The sequence below is a fragment of the Camelus ferus genome, chromosome 3, assembly GCF_009834535.1.
Source record: "Camelus ferus isolate YT-003-E chromosome 3, BCGSAC_Cfer_1.0, whole genome shotgun sequence".
Lineage (NCBI taxonomy): Eukaryota > Metazoa > Chordata > Mammalia > Artiodactyla > Camelidae > Camelus > Camelus ferus.
This window is the reverse complement of record NC_045698.1, coordinates 75200085-75215580: the sequence shown is the minus strand read 5'-3', so window position 1 is coordinate 75215580 and position 15496 is coordinate 75200085. Positions and strand designations below refer to the sequence as shown.

At 36.5% G+C, this 15496-nt stretch overlaps 1 protein-coding gene across 1 annotated transcript in view; it reads right to left on the bottom strand.

Moving 5' to 3' along the window:
- Positions 1-15496, bottom strand: part of MAN2A1 (mannosidase alpha class 2A member 1) — a 152408-nt gene that overhangs the window by 98218 nt on the left and 38694 nt on the right. The window contains 2 exon segments of the mRNA XM_006177116.3: positions 291-418; positions 15171-15342. Coding sequence (XP_006177178.1) covers positions 291-418; positions 15171-15342 — 300 coding nt within the window.

The window sequence follows — 15496 nt, the reverse complement described above, 5'->3', positions numbered from 1 at the left end:
AACTAAAATCCCAGTGGGATAGTTTTTTAAAAATTCTAAAATTAATAAATAGATAAAATTGATAAAATAATAGGTGAAATAAGGTAGATTACTCTAAAAGTGACCATAACATCTCTGTAACTGAGTTTATAATCAAAGAAAACATCATAAAATAATGAAAAATCGATTATTCAATAATAATAAGTACTGAGGAAATTAGTTGCTAAAAAAATGAAAGAGTTCCATCTCACATTCCCTAAAATTAATTGCCCAGAGTAGTCTGAATGAAGGGGAAAGATAACAATACATACCTAGATTTTTTTCCAGCCACTGATGTCCTTCAATTAGTTGGTCGATTAAGGCGAAATAATGTGCAGCAGCTTCATCAGGCATAACCCAGCCACCTGTCACAATTTCAAACTGACCATTTTCTAGTAAACTAGAGGAGAAAATAACAAGAATTTACATTAATGTATACATGTTCAAATAAAAAAGTAAAACATAAACATTAGGAATAGTCTTTAAATGTAAACAGTAGTATACTACTTGTTAAAAACTTTTTAGACCAGTGAGAAAAATTCAACCTTGGGACCCTGGTGATAAAGCATCCTTAGTAATGTGTCTGAGGTGACCCCTCCTGCCCTAGGCAAAGCCACGCAGGTCACTCTAGAAGTCCCATTTCATAAGGGGATAATCTCTCACACAACTTCAAAGATTCCTGATGTCAGAAGTCACATCTGACTTATTTCTACATCCTGCTGAGCACCTAGCAAAGTGCTTTACTATGCTTGATGCATGTTTATTGGAGGACTGACATTTCAAGTACAGCATTTGTTTCAATACACCTATGCTGAAAAATCACTATTTATTTTAGTACTTCTGACACTGATAAGTTAATCACATAAGCTACACAAAAGTAATAATAAACGTAAAGCTAGTAAATATCATATCCCTCTGGGAATATAGAAAACATTACAGAGCACCCTGCTCCAGAATCAATTATAATGTAGGCTATACAGTTTATCTTCCATTATTGAGAGAAAAGCTCTAACATTATCATTAGCTGCACATTGGGTACTCCCTTATCATAATCCCATACAAAGTAAATAAATCCTGGCCTTGGAGAACGGAATCATGACAAGAAGGTACCTTCCTCAGGGAAGGAAAAAAAATTCATAAACTGTTAAAATTTTGAAGAACTACCTGAGGAAGTGTAAATGTCAAGAATTTAAGCAAGCATCTTAAGTGCCACAGGGTTTTAAGTTTGCAAAAAGATGGTTTTGAAAATGGTATAAAATTTCAGAAGGAAAAGCAGCTTTAGTAAGGATATACGTCACTAAATGCTTACAGCTAAGAGCCAAGTACCAAACCAAATTTAGTTGAGGCAGACCAGAAGCATAAAGAGTAAATATTTTGCTACAAAACATATAACAGAAGCCAGAGCATTAACACTACATGTGATTTTTTTCAAACATATGAAGGATCATGAAACCAATAACAGAGTGGATAATGGACACAATTTCTAAAAAAGTAGGAATGAATGACTGATTTCCTTGTATAAATTAAAAATGCATAAATTATATCTGTTATTACCATGGGGAGCACCAACTAATATCATTTCATATGGAGAATACGATGGCTCATTAATAGTGTCTAAAGAAACTTAAACGTCCAGTCAAACCTCAGATTCTCAAAGGCCCAAATCAAGAATTTATTAGAATGAAGCTGGAAATTTCTAAAAATTGCATTTCTTTAAGAACACAACTAAATCCAAGGCTATTTTGTCCCAATTACAGCCAATGGGATGTTGCTTACAGTTAGTAGTTCTCTCTCTGGTGACTGCCTGATTTAGCCACACTCTAGAGGCCATGGACCAGTCCCACTCCTTATGCCATATGACCAATACTTGGAAGGCTGAGATGTCAGGACAGATTTGGGATTTAATCTCTGCCCATCAAATATAGAAACTTGACCTCCATATCTCAGTATTCCAATAAACAGATCTTCCGTAAAGTGTCAGAAGTAATTGGTCATTGACACAAAATTGTACTATACTTCAGTTAAAAAAAATAATAATTTGGTTGAAATAAATTCTTTGCTGCTCTTGAAGAGAGAATAGAAATATATAGTAAGTAATCTGAAAATTAAATGGAAAGAAATCACTCCAATGATGGAATTCTTCACCTGTATCAGTTTTACTTTGCTACATATTCCCTGTCCCATGCGTAAATGGGCTCCAAGAAACAGACAATCAAGCAAAGAATTACACATATTATATTTTCCAGCTCCATCTGTGACTAATTTCTCCCTTCCCCCTCCCCATGATGCCTGAGATGCTACTGTGGCTGTGTACTGAGTTCTTATCTATACATAATGGTTACTTTAAAGACTATCCTATCTATCAAAATGGGGGAGGCATGGAAAGCCTCTCACTCAGAATTCTCTTATCTGTCCCAACCTGGCTGGTCCCAGCTGCCCTCATTTCTCAGCTCCAATAAAACCTACCCACAGAAGTCTCTGGGATACCCAACCTAAATCAACACTCCCACTGTACCCCGCCCCCTCTATAAATACCATGAATAGTATTTATCACAAACCAAGTTGCCTTGTTCATTTCTGTGTCTCCTCTCTCTTCCTCCTCACCCCACCCACTATTATAATGCAAGCTGCGAGAGAGCAGAGTCCAGTACATGCTGTTGTGTTCACTTTTCCATGCCCAGCACAGAGAAACTGGCTTGGCAAATAATGGCCACTCTGTTCTCAGACAACAGGGAATGAGTGAATGAGACTCTCAGGTTAAAATTAGTATTAACATTCAATTTTTATATTAGATGAAGTTCACAGACATATGCAAAATAAACTGGACAGGGAAGGGTCAGTTAGAAAGGAGTTTGAATAATCTGGGTATAAAGTGACATGATCTAAACTACAGTGTTGGTAGGAAAAATGGATGAGGAAGAAGAGAAAGGAGATGTTTCATGAAAAAGTATCAGTGGGAATTAGGAAATGTCTGGAAACAAAAGACAACAGCACATATGACTTGGGGTTTTGATTCCAAGTGTCTAATGGGGGGGTGTTAATACACAGTGACGATGAGTTAAGAAGGAAGGCACTTTGCATTGATAAATATAAATTTGGATAGGGCTCTCTGATGTCACCAAAAGTAGCTAACTGAAAGAGAAAAGTAAGTTTAGGAAAAGAGGCCAATACAAAAATTAAGTTCTGGAGGACTGAAACAAAGAGGAAATAGAGAAGGATGGAAAGTCTGGAGAAAACAGTCAGAAGGAGAGTTAAGTACCAAATAGAAGAAAAATAGCATAGGTAACTGAGGCAATAAGAAATGTTAAAGATAAAAAGAAAAAGTCTGTGACTAGAGCCTAGAACATTCTAGAAAAGTGTAATGAGGAGCAACCTGCACTTCCCCCTGGTAGGAGGTGTTTTTATAGTTTAAAAAGCAACCATATAACTGTGACTTATTCAGAAAGAGACACATCAGTGGGTCAGAATATAAAGTTGAAAAATAAAATTTTAAATTATTTATATTATTAAAATAGCTATTAAATTGTGGGGTAAAAATAGATTACAGTTTTTTTCTTTTTAAATCTTCAGTCAGAAAGACTTAAAACAAGGTCATAAGAAAGCTAGGATACTATGTCATAAAAGCCAAGGGACTGATGTTTGACGTGGCATGCTGATGCAGGTTTTTAAGGAAAACTGCATGAGGAGGTCTGAAGAGGCATAAATGATGTCATAATAGCAGGCCAGAAAGAACACACGTTTTAGTTTTTCTTAGCACAGTTTCTCTAATCAGGTAGAACAAATGGAAGAAAACAGACAACATGATTTAAAATATGAAGCAACGTGGCAATGACTGGACAATCGGGCCAGAGAATCAGGTTAATGGGTGCTCTTATTTCGCTGAACCGCATTTTCCCTGGTCTATACATATGAATGGTAAAAACCAGATTATAAACCAGAACATTCTTACAGGCAGGAAGGTTGGGCTTGATACAAAATATTCAAAAAAATATTCAAAAAAATTTGCCTATGTTAGGCAAAAACACTTGCCACCTGATCAGTTAAACTAAAAACAAAAACAAAAACAAATCACACAACATACACGCACACACATATAAAAACTGCAGAAGTGCACAAATTTGCCCTGATTTCTAGAACACATGCAATATGCACAAAAAGGTCCAAATAAACATGAGGAAAAAGACCTAATGACTGAGATGCGCATTAACCATCATCATCACTTAGTGACAGGTACAAAAAGTAGGACTGACAGTCTCACCAAAGTAACACTTCAGGAAATATTTAGAAAAACATTTATAAGCAACAGCAGAAATGTTATGTTAGCCTACAAAAGTACCATATTTAAAATTGCTATTGTTAGCAGCACAAAATAAAATTCAGACTGCAAACTCTACATTTGACAGTTTAATAACTTTTTAAAAATCAAGTAATGGGAACTATCTATAGAAAAAGTTACTTAGAACAAAGACAGGTACTTCCAAGTATTTTTATTAACTCAGTGTTCACCAAGAATCAATCGGGCTATTTCTCTGCAATATTGAGGGGGGGGGTGCCAAATCAAAAAAAGATGCCTACATCATAGGGTCTATTGCTTAACTTCTGCCAAGACAGTCTAGTTTCTGGCAAATTTTTTGCATGTAAGCTTTTCCTAATATTTCCTAATAAACATGGGATCTGGATTCAAATGAAAAGAGAGGGAGAGAAAAGAGTATATACACGCAGCAAATCCAGAAAATAGGAAATCAGGAACTAACTTTCACAATTAACAACATCCTGCCCCACTTTTTTAAATGGCTGACTTGCAAGCCATTACGCACTTCTGTTTCTATTTCATTGCTTGAGAATTTAATTTTGAAAAAAGCTTAAGAAAATATTGATCAAAATTCATCTGAGCATATCTGTCACAGCTCATTTTGTCCAAGATGCAGAATTTACATTTAAGAACTTACTTGCCAAGCACAAGAAGCTGCAAATCACTTTCTCCAAGTGTCACTTTTTCCCCTAAGTAAACTCATCACACATTTGGAATCTGCTCACACACAGGATAGACTCAAAGAGCTTTTTTCCCTAATGGGGAAATTGTTACAGATAACTTAGCAGCAAACAATGCATCATTTGGTGAGTGTCAAAGAATCACAAATTAATTTCACATGAGAAAATGAGCTGAATTTGTAATGATACATCTGGGGAAATATGAAATAATACAAGATGATGTATAGGGGTTTATTCTTAAATAAAAAATTAGTTAAAAGGGAAATTCAAAAAGATAGAGGCTCCCAATGAATCAATTAATAGCCTAAAAACATTTGCTCATCAGATTATCTAATCCATATGCCTTTCATGGGGAGTATCTATTAAGTTAGAAGGTAAAAATAAGTTTGCTTTAAAATCTCTCACATAATAATTGGGGAAACTCATTGTATACTTCTGAATACTGTGGACTCCTGTTTTTAGAGACTATATGAGGGGCAGATGGCCAGTGAGTCATCTCTCCTAATCTTGTGCTCACTTCATTCCAGCCGTACCCCTTCTTTGAGTTTGCAGTCCATTCTCTCTCTTCTTGGAATATTTTCCCTCCCAGGATTTGCCTCACTGGCTCTTAACCCATCCATTAGGAGTCTTCTCTGGCCACCATACCCCACCCTATCCCCACCTAAACTGCTTTCTTTCATAAAACCCAAAACTCTTCTTTCACGGCATTTTGCACAAACTTTAATTACACATTTGTATGTTTACCGGCTTTGTCCCTCAACAGACTGTAAGCTCATGAAGGCAGGAATCACATGTTTGCTCACCATTTAAATCTGGCTGTTCCTCTTAGAAAAGGGTACCAACAACTCAAAAGAAAAGCAAGCAAAAAGTATGAAGCAGATATTCCAGAAATAACTACTAAAAATGAAAAAATGTTTATCTCACTTACAAGGAAATGCAAATTAAAAGTTCAATGACATAAAAAAGTTGTATAACATACTGTGATGTCAAGGATGTTTGGAAATAGGCTGGCAATAACTATCAAATTTTAAAATGCATGTAAATACTTTTATCCATTCTCATTAAAAGGAAGTCAGAAAATACATAAAAGTATAGAAATAAACAGAAGCATTGTGCAGTCAGCCCTAGATATTCACAGGTTCCACATCCACAAATTCAACCAACTTCTGATGGAAAAAGAAAAAAATTTTTTTAATTTCTAGAAAAAAATTTTTTTTCGAAAAGCAAAACTTAAATTTGCCACAAGTAGCAACTATTTACATAGTATTTACATTGTATTAAATATTATAAGTAATCTCAAGACGATTTCAAGAATACAGGAAGATGTGTGTAGGTTATATACAATACTACTCCATTTTATATAAAGAACCTGAGCATCCAAGGATCTCAGTATTTGGGGTGAGTTCTGCAACCAATCCCCTGAGGATACCAAAGGATGACTATATACGCTTGAGATAAAGAAACACTCTCACATTCACAAAAGACTAGAAATATATCTACAGGATCATCAATTGGGAGAAGTTAAATAAATTAAGGCTCACTCATAGAACAGAGTTTTACACAGTCATTAAAAAGAAAGACACTCCCCTTTCCTGAAAGGTTCTCTAAGATACATTAAGTTCAAAAAGCATAGTACAAAACCCTGTTAGGATGGCTTCCATGCTTTCATCCAAACAAACAAACAAAGGAAATAGGTGCTGATGAGGACATGGAATAGTTGGAAACCTTGCGCACTGTTGGTGGTAACATGAAATGGTACAGCTGCTGTGGAAATCAGCATGGGAGTTCTGTGAAAAATTAAACATTGAATTGTTATATAATCCAGCAATTCCACTTCTGGGTATATATACAAAATAATTGAACTGATATTTGTACACCCATTTTTCACAATAGTCAAAAGGTAGAAATAATCCAAATGTTCACTGATAGCTGAATGGATAAACAAAGCATGGTCTGTTCATACAATGGAATATTATTCAGCCTTGAAAAGGAAGGGAATTGACACATGCTTCAATATGGATGAACCCTGAAGACATTATGTTGAGTGAAATAAGCCAGACATGAAAAAATAAATATTGTATGATTCCACTTATATGAGATACCTCGCCTAGTCAAATTTATAGAGACAGAAGGCAGAATGGCGGTTGTCAGTATTTTTGATTTTAGCCATTCCAAGGTGTTTGAGATATTATGTTGTAGTAATTTTAATTTGCATCTCCCTGATAACCACATATTACTTAGTCCCTGAACATCCATGCTCTCCCTTACTGCTGCCACCTAATGAACTTCTTTAAGGTGTTTGAACATGCCATGTTCTTGCTAATCCCTGGCCCATAATCACAATTCTCCTCTCGTAAGTTGGAATTTCTTCCCCACCTTTTCCCACCCCCTTCATATCTGGCTAGTTCTAACAGCCTTTCAGGTTTCAGCTTGAATACCACTTGCTCCAGGAAGCTTTCCAAAACCCTCTTCTTGCTCCCATAGAAGGAAATGCTCTATTGTGATACTGTGTTAATTACACTGCTTTTCCTGCTCTGCGGTGAGGGCTGGGATCAGATCAGACTTGCTCACTTCTTGTAGGCCTGGAGTCTAACACAGTACTTATTGAATGGATGATGGAGAAAATAAAGGAAGGCTTTAGAGATGAGGTAGTATATTTCAGCCAAGTCTTAAAAAATAAGTAGGACTGAGATTATGCAATGTACAAAAGGGAAAAAAAATATCCTCACCTAAACTCGTGGGCAAATTCCTAAAAAGCAGGACGTAACCTGTGACTGAGGACACCCAGGTGGTTCAGCATGACTAAGAGTGGGTGTGAAGCAGGAAGTGATTGGAGGTAAGGGAGGACAAACAGAGAAATCAGAGAACAAAACCAAGTATGCACCAGGCAAAGGAGATCAGGCTGTACCTTTTGACACTGAATTGTCACTAAAGCATTTTAAAGCCAAGAAGAGACATGGACAGACTCATATATTAGAAACCTAATTCTGTGGGTGAAATGGAGGACATATGGAAGAGGCACAGCTGGAAACAGGAAGACCAGTTGGAGGTTTTCATGATAGCACAAAATAGGAGTCATGGGAACCAAGCAGGGGTCAGAGAGCAGAGATACCAAAAAGGCAGGACTGACAGGCTTGGGACTGACTGGACAGCACAAAAGGCAGACACAGTGGGTAAGAGCACCGGCTCTGGACTGAGGCTGCCGGGCTCTGGTCCTGACTTCACACTTACTACCTGGGGGACCTTGGGCGCATTTCTTAACACCTTTGCCTCAACAGCAGAATAAGGATAATGAAGGATCTTAATGTATAGGAATGCTATAGGACCAGCTCAATGAATACACGTAAGTGCTTAGAATGTGCCTTACACGTTGAGTACAGAGTAAGTACTCAATAAGCTGTTACTTTTACAGTTAACTAGAGAAGAAGAAAGAAATTGAGGTTGAAGCTTTGGATCTGGAAGCAGCCCACACACCTGGAAACTAAACAGTGTGGACAAGCACGCAAAATGAAGAGGAGAACCAAGGGGTGCGACCCTACAGACGAGAAATGGGACATCTAATAAAGAGAAGAGAAGGGGGTCAGAGAGGTGATTAAAAAAGGAATGTTCACAATGCAGGACCAAAACCAGGAGAGAAAGGGCTCTGGGTCACAGAAGACAAGGAAAAGAAAGAATTTCAAGGAGAACAGAGCAGTCAGCATCAATGAAGTATCCAGTGGACGGAGCAGCTGGGAAATCCTCATGGCTTTTGCACAGAGCCGTGATGTAAACAGAAGCCAGCAGCTGAAGTGAATAAGCGGTGAAAGCAAAGCCCCCTCACTCCAGATGAACTGGGATTGGAGGGGGTGGGAATGGAATACACACTTTCTGAAATAAATGTACACCACTGCTTCAGCTGTTAGAACTAAAGTTATTTTAGACCCTGGGGCACTGCCTTGCTTCCTTTGATGAAACTCAATCCAAATCTACAATTTATACTGAACATTACAAGACACACTGTAACTTCTCACTGCTCTGCAAATTTTACAGCAGTCTTTGATTAAACACCATAAAATCTGACCTGTATAAAATGTACAGTAAATTAGCCTTATATAAGAACTTTAAAGGTATTTTTTCCAGTGAGCTCAAAATGCACATTAGTAAGTTTGAATCTGTATTATTTAAGAAAGTAACCTCAAACATTTCTCTGATTTCAATAAGCAAACATTACTAGTTAAGAGGACAGGGTAGAAGGTTTCACTTAATTATAAACCTAGGAAAAAAGATAGAAGAGAATGGTAGAAAGACTTCGACAAAGACTTTACATTCTTCGCAAAACAATGAAACCCAGCAACGCATTGAAGATACAGTATCTAATGGTACGTTTCCCCCCCACACACATTTAGATTATTTCATATCACAAGGTCCACACAGAGAAGTTGGTCAAGACTCTGGCAAACACATAAACTGCTCTAGGTTCCAACATCTCAGTGGACTTCTCAACTGAACACTGGTCTCAACAGCAAGAGCAGATGCAATGTAAAAACTCTTTCAATGTCTCAGAGCCCAGAGAGGAAAAATGAATATGTAATACACTGGATGCGAGTTAAAGGAAATGCTAAGGCTAGCGTTTCAGCTGCTTGACTCTGAATAAAGGTTCCCATTTTGATGTATTACAGACGTCATGTAGTACTTAACTGCACTGAGGCAAAAATACTCAAACTGGAAGCCTAAAAAGTAAAAAGAATGTTCACTTTCAAAATAAAACATGTATAGACAGAAAATGTGCTGATTATAACGGAGGGCAGTTTCTTTTAAATCCATTGGATATGTGTTACAAGTAGGTACCGTGACTACACTTGATTAAATTACTTTGAGTTGCACAAAAATAAAAAACTAGATGTTGTTTGCATGGATCTCCCTTTAGTTAACTAGATTTTCATTTTTAAAAGCTTATAGAACTGAATACCACTGCCACAGCGGGGAAGAATCAAACAAGTCGATGCTAGCTTAGATTATGGGGATCATTTGAGTTATGTTTCTGTTAAGTTCCACAATCAATTGCTATTCTTCAGGGACAATAAAAGCTCACACAGAACTCTGCTAGAATTAACAGGTTCTTCTCTGCAACAGCTCGCTTGCAAATTCAGGTACAGACATTTAATCCATAGACTCATCTTCAAAAAGGGAAAAATAAGTCATTGCATAAGCATTACACTGATCGTCAAAAAAACTCCTATCAGTGATGCCACTTAGCACAAGCTCAGAATTTTAAATAATGAAAGCAAATCTATGTATTAAGTACCCCCCGCCCTCTGCCCCAAGCCCAGCTCACCAAAAAAGGGATCTGAGGAGAAATACATCAGCTAGCTTTCTTGGTTGCAAGCAACACTGACTCCAGAGGAGAAATGTACTGGGGGACAGTTCTGAGCACACAGCATTGAGGACAGGCTATGAGTCCAGGCTTAACAGGAAGACTGAAAAACAGTGATAGGCCATGCTACAGGCACGGCAGGGACCATAACACAGGACAGGAAGAGTCCTGTGAGAGCACCAGTGCTGTGAGGCGTGACCTGCAACCTTCCCTCCATTCTGCTCCCTTCCTCCCATCTCTCCACCCTCGCTTCACTCTCTGTAGATTCAACACCTGGGTTGTTTAGCTGAGCTCAGATCATAGTTGACTCATCTGACCTGGGGCAGGAAGATGAAGGATCTGACTTCCCTGTTTGGAGACCATTTCCTAAAAGGAAATCAGGTGAAATGGATGGGAAACAAAGTGTTCTGTTAGAAAAGGAAGGGATTTTAGTGACTTACATTCTCAGTTTCAAAACAAATTCCAGGTGTGGATACATGTTACTACTCATGGATGAATAAAAAAAGGAAAATACCTGGATTTAGAGACAACTATATAAAGAACCCAGAACTAAAGGGTAATTTAAAAAAACAAGTATTCAAAGCCAGATGAGAATGGGCTCCACACCACAGAGAACTGAATCTGAGATGGGAGGAAAAAAACAAAAATCAAAAAACAAAACTTTGACTGGACAGCAGCATGTAAAACAATGAAGCTAGAACACTCCCTTACACCACACACAAAAATCAACTCAAGATGGATCAAAGACTTAAACATAAGACAAGATACAATAAACCTCCTAAAGGAAAATATAGGCAAAACATTATCTGACATACATCTCAAAAACTTTCTCCTAGAAGAAATAAAAGCAAGAATAAACAAATGGGACCTAATGAAACTTACAAGCTTCTGCACAGCAAAGGAAATCATAAGTAAAACAAAAAGACAACCTACGGAATGGGAGAAAATTTTTGCAAATGAAACCGACAAAGGCTTGATCTCCAGAATATATAAGCAGCTCATACGACTCAATAAGAAAAAAATAAACAACCCAAACCAAAAATGGGCAGAAGACCTAAACAAGCAATTCTCCAAGGAAGACATACAAATGACCAATAGGCACATGAAAAAATGCTTAATATCACTAATTACCAGAGAAATGCAAATCAAAACTACAATGAGGTATCACCTCACACCAGTCAGAATGGCCATCATTCAAAAATCCACAAATGACACATGCTGGAGAGGCTGTGGAGAAAAGGGAACCTTCCTTCACTGCTGGTGGGAATGCAGTTTGGTGCAGCCACTGTGGAAAACAGTATGGAGATTCCTCAAAAGACTAGGAATAGACTTACTGTATGACCCAGGAATCCCGCTCCTGGGCATATATCCAGAAGGAACCCTACTTCAGGATGACACCTGCACCCCAATGTTCATAGCAGCATTATTTACAATAGCCAAGACATGGAAACAGCCTAAATGTCCATCAACAGATGACTGGATAACGAAGATGTGGTATATTTATACAATGGAATACTACTCAGCCATAAAAACTGACAACATAACACCATTTGCAGCAACAGGGATGCTCCTGGAGAATGTCATTCTAAGTGAAGTAAGCCAGAAAGAGAAAGAAAAATACCATATGAGGTCGCTCATATGTGGAATCTAAAAAAAAAAAAAAAAAAAAGCATAAATACAAAACAGAAATAGACTCAGACATAGAATATAAACTTGTGGTTGCCAAGGGGGTTGGGGGTGGGAAGAGATAGACTGGGATTTCAAAATTGTAGAATAGATAAACAAGATTATACTGTATAGCACAGGGAAATATATACAAGATCTTATGGTAGCTCACAGAGAAAAAAATGTGACAATGAATATATATATGTTCATGTATAACTGAAAAATTGTGCTCTACACTGGGATTTTACACAACATTGTAAAATGATTATAAATCAATAAAAAACGTTTAAGAAAGAAAGTAAAAAAAACAACAGAAAAAACAAAACTTTGAGAAAAATCTCACAAAATGCAGTAAATACAAAAAAAATTAAAATTAAAATGCATACGCAAAAGAGACTAGAGATTTAATAACTAGACAACTGAATTCTAAAACAAATGAAATAAAACAGGAATTAGCAGGAACAAAAACCATAAGCTGAAAATATGTTTGAATTGATAGATGAGAAGTGTAATAAATTATACATACCTAGATATATGGCAAAAGTTTAGAATCTTAGGGATCACTGCCACTGTTTCTTTGTAAAGAAATCTCAAAAGAAATTTTAAAGAATAAAAACTGTACAGTCCATGCTCTCTGATCAGAAGACATTAAAACTAGCTTTTAACATCTAAAGTGTATCTGGGAAAAAAAATAGCACTTGGAGCTTGAAAAATTTTCCTAACATACTCAAGTCAAAGAGAAAACAAAAAATACAGTTACAGAATACTTAGGAAAAAAATACAATAATGAAAAAACAACATAAAAATGTGAAAGCTAGTTACAGCAGTGCTAAAAGGCAAACACAGAGGGAGAAATGCTCCCTATTAAAATAAATTAACTGGCCCATTTAGCATTAGTAAAAACAGGTAGAAGGAATTAGAAAGATAAAAGAAGATAAGTCAAGAGTAAATACCAGTAAAATACAGGGGTTTTTTGGGGCTGGGGGTGGGGGGTGGGGGGTGGGAGAGGGTAAAAAATCCAATAGAAATAGTAAAAGCTTTAGCCAATAAATAGATTTAAACTGTCTGTTAAGGTACTCAAAAATAGTAAGAGTAAAAAAAGAAAAAAAATTACAGATGGATAAAATCTTAAAATCTGAACAATATGAGTAAAACAATATGAAATTAGAATTTAAGAAAACATGAAGTATTATTTGTACTCCAGGAGCAATATAAGACCTTAGACAGACATAGAAATTGTTTTAATCTTTAAACTTAGTAAAACAAAAAATTACATATAACACAAACACCAATTCCACAGAATTTTACAGAACAGTTCTTAATTTTTGAAAGGCTACAAGCTAGCAGGTAGCTCGATTTAAACTAAGGATTTGTGTGTGTGTATGTGTGTATGAATCTAAATTAGCTGCTAACACTTCAATTTAAAAAGTCAAGGCATTTTACATAACATTTTGGAATTCCAGCTTGTCATGAATAACTGGAAGAAGATCCTGACAACTGCGGTTCCCATGGCCACACATGGCAAGAGTGGAAGAGGGGCCAGTCTCCTTGGGTGTGGCAGTAACTCTTGGATCATCCGGTACCCTCAGAGCTTGTAATCTTCAGTAATGGCACCTTCCTGGCCACACTTATAAGCATTTTAAGCATGTTATCAGAAAAAAAAAAAGGTCAGATAATGACGGAAAACCAACGCTCCCCCAATTACCTTTAAGTGTTTATGTCAATATCTATCAACATCATCCCCTCTTATATATATTTTTTTCTTTTTTGATAGGGTAGGAGGAACTTAGCAAGTTAATTCTAAAGCTCTCTGGGAAAATTAAGCTGTCACTCATTAAAAGAACTGTTCAATAAAGAAAAACAAGGAGGTATTTAAACTGTCTGTTAAGGAAACATATCATAAGGCTGCAACAATGACGGTCAAACAGAAAAGTCCCTGAAAGAGGCCAGAAAGCCCAGAAATCAATGCATATTTAAAAACAATAAAGATGCCACTTCAAATTAGTAGAAATCAAAGGACTATTTAAATCTTAGGGAAGCAGCACAACACAGTGTGCAAGGAACAGCCCAGGGGTCTGGACAGGCTAGACTAGATGGCACAGCAGTGTGGCATGTCCAGCTGGGTGACCCTGAATGGCCAGTGTTCCTACCTGGAAAATCAGGATAGTCACTGTATCTGTCTCACAGGATTGCTGAGAGGATTATCAGTTACCATTTGTAAAGTACTTAAAACCGGAACTAACACAGTGAGTGCTATATACATGACATTTAATAAATAAAAGAAAGCAATGTATGCCAAAGGAGTCCTTAAACTCCTGGGAATAGTGGGGAGAGAGGTACAGGGAGCAAAACCGCCCATCACACCACAGTAAAACAATAAGCTTCAGGATTTATGAAAGTAAACAATAAAAAATTAAACCAGGGGAAAACGGACTATTTATCTGATCTCTTAGACTAGGGAAGACTTTTAAAATATGACAGCAAAGTCAATATCAAGAAGACAGATGAACACATTTGACTACATAAAAATTTTTAAAGTAGAGATAGATATATATATATATATATCAGGCACTAAGAATTAAGATGAAATTTAAAACTTAAGGAAAAATAAAGGTTAATATGTGTGTATAAATATTCTTACAAATCAGTACGAAAAAGTACATGACCAAGCAATTCAAAAAAGGCTCTGCCAGTATACATGAGAAAATATGGAACACTATCACTAATCAAAAATGCAAATTTTTAACCCTTAAATTGGTCAAAGTTATGGGAAAAATTACACCACTGACCAATGTGCAGAGAAATTGGTACATTTCTATGTAAAAGATTGAAGAATACACTGAAACAACCTTTTCAGGGGTCACTTTGATAATATGCTCCAAAAAACTTTTAAAATACTAAGCCCCTTTGACCCAGTAATTCCATTTCTAGGACAAAGTTGGGACATAAGGATTTCAATGGAAAAGTTTCAAATCACTTTTTCCGTGATGAACCAGAATCAAGGAAAAGAAGAATGTGAAGAAATAGCTGAAGTTTCAGACATAAAGCTAAGAATTTTCACCTTCTAAAAATACAACACTTGTTCCACTGTACGATTAATGTTTGATATTACCAAAGTAAAAAAAAAAAAATTAAAACAAACCTTTTAACAGCATCCTTCTTCTGAATATCTATAGTATCCCACCACTTTGAAAGGTAAGAGATCTCAGACCACATAAATTTCCTCCGTGGGTCTTCTTTCAACTTGGTGACCATGTTATTAAAAATATACTGAGTCTTCTCTCTAAAGTAGTCCTCAAAAGTCTTCAACCAACCTAAATTAAGACATAAATACACCACAAAGGTATGATTCATATATCTGATTTAAACGCAGTCACATTCTATTGCATTACCTTTGGATAACCTTAGATGTTTCACTCGTATAAAGATATATTTAAAAATTTAGCAAATGTTATCAATTAATGAAAT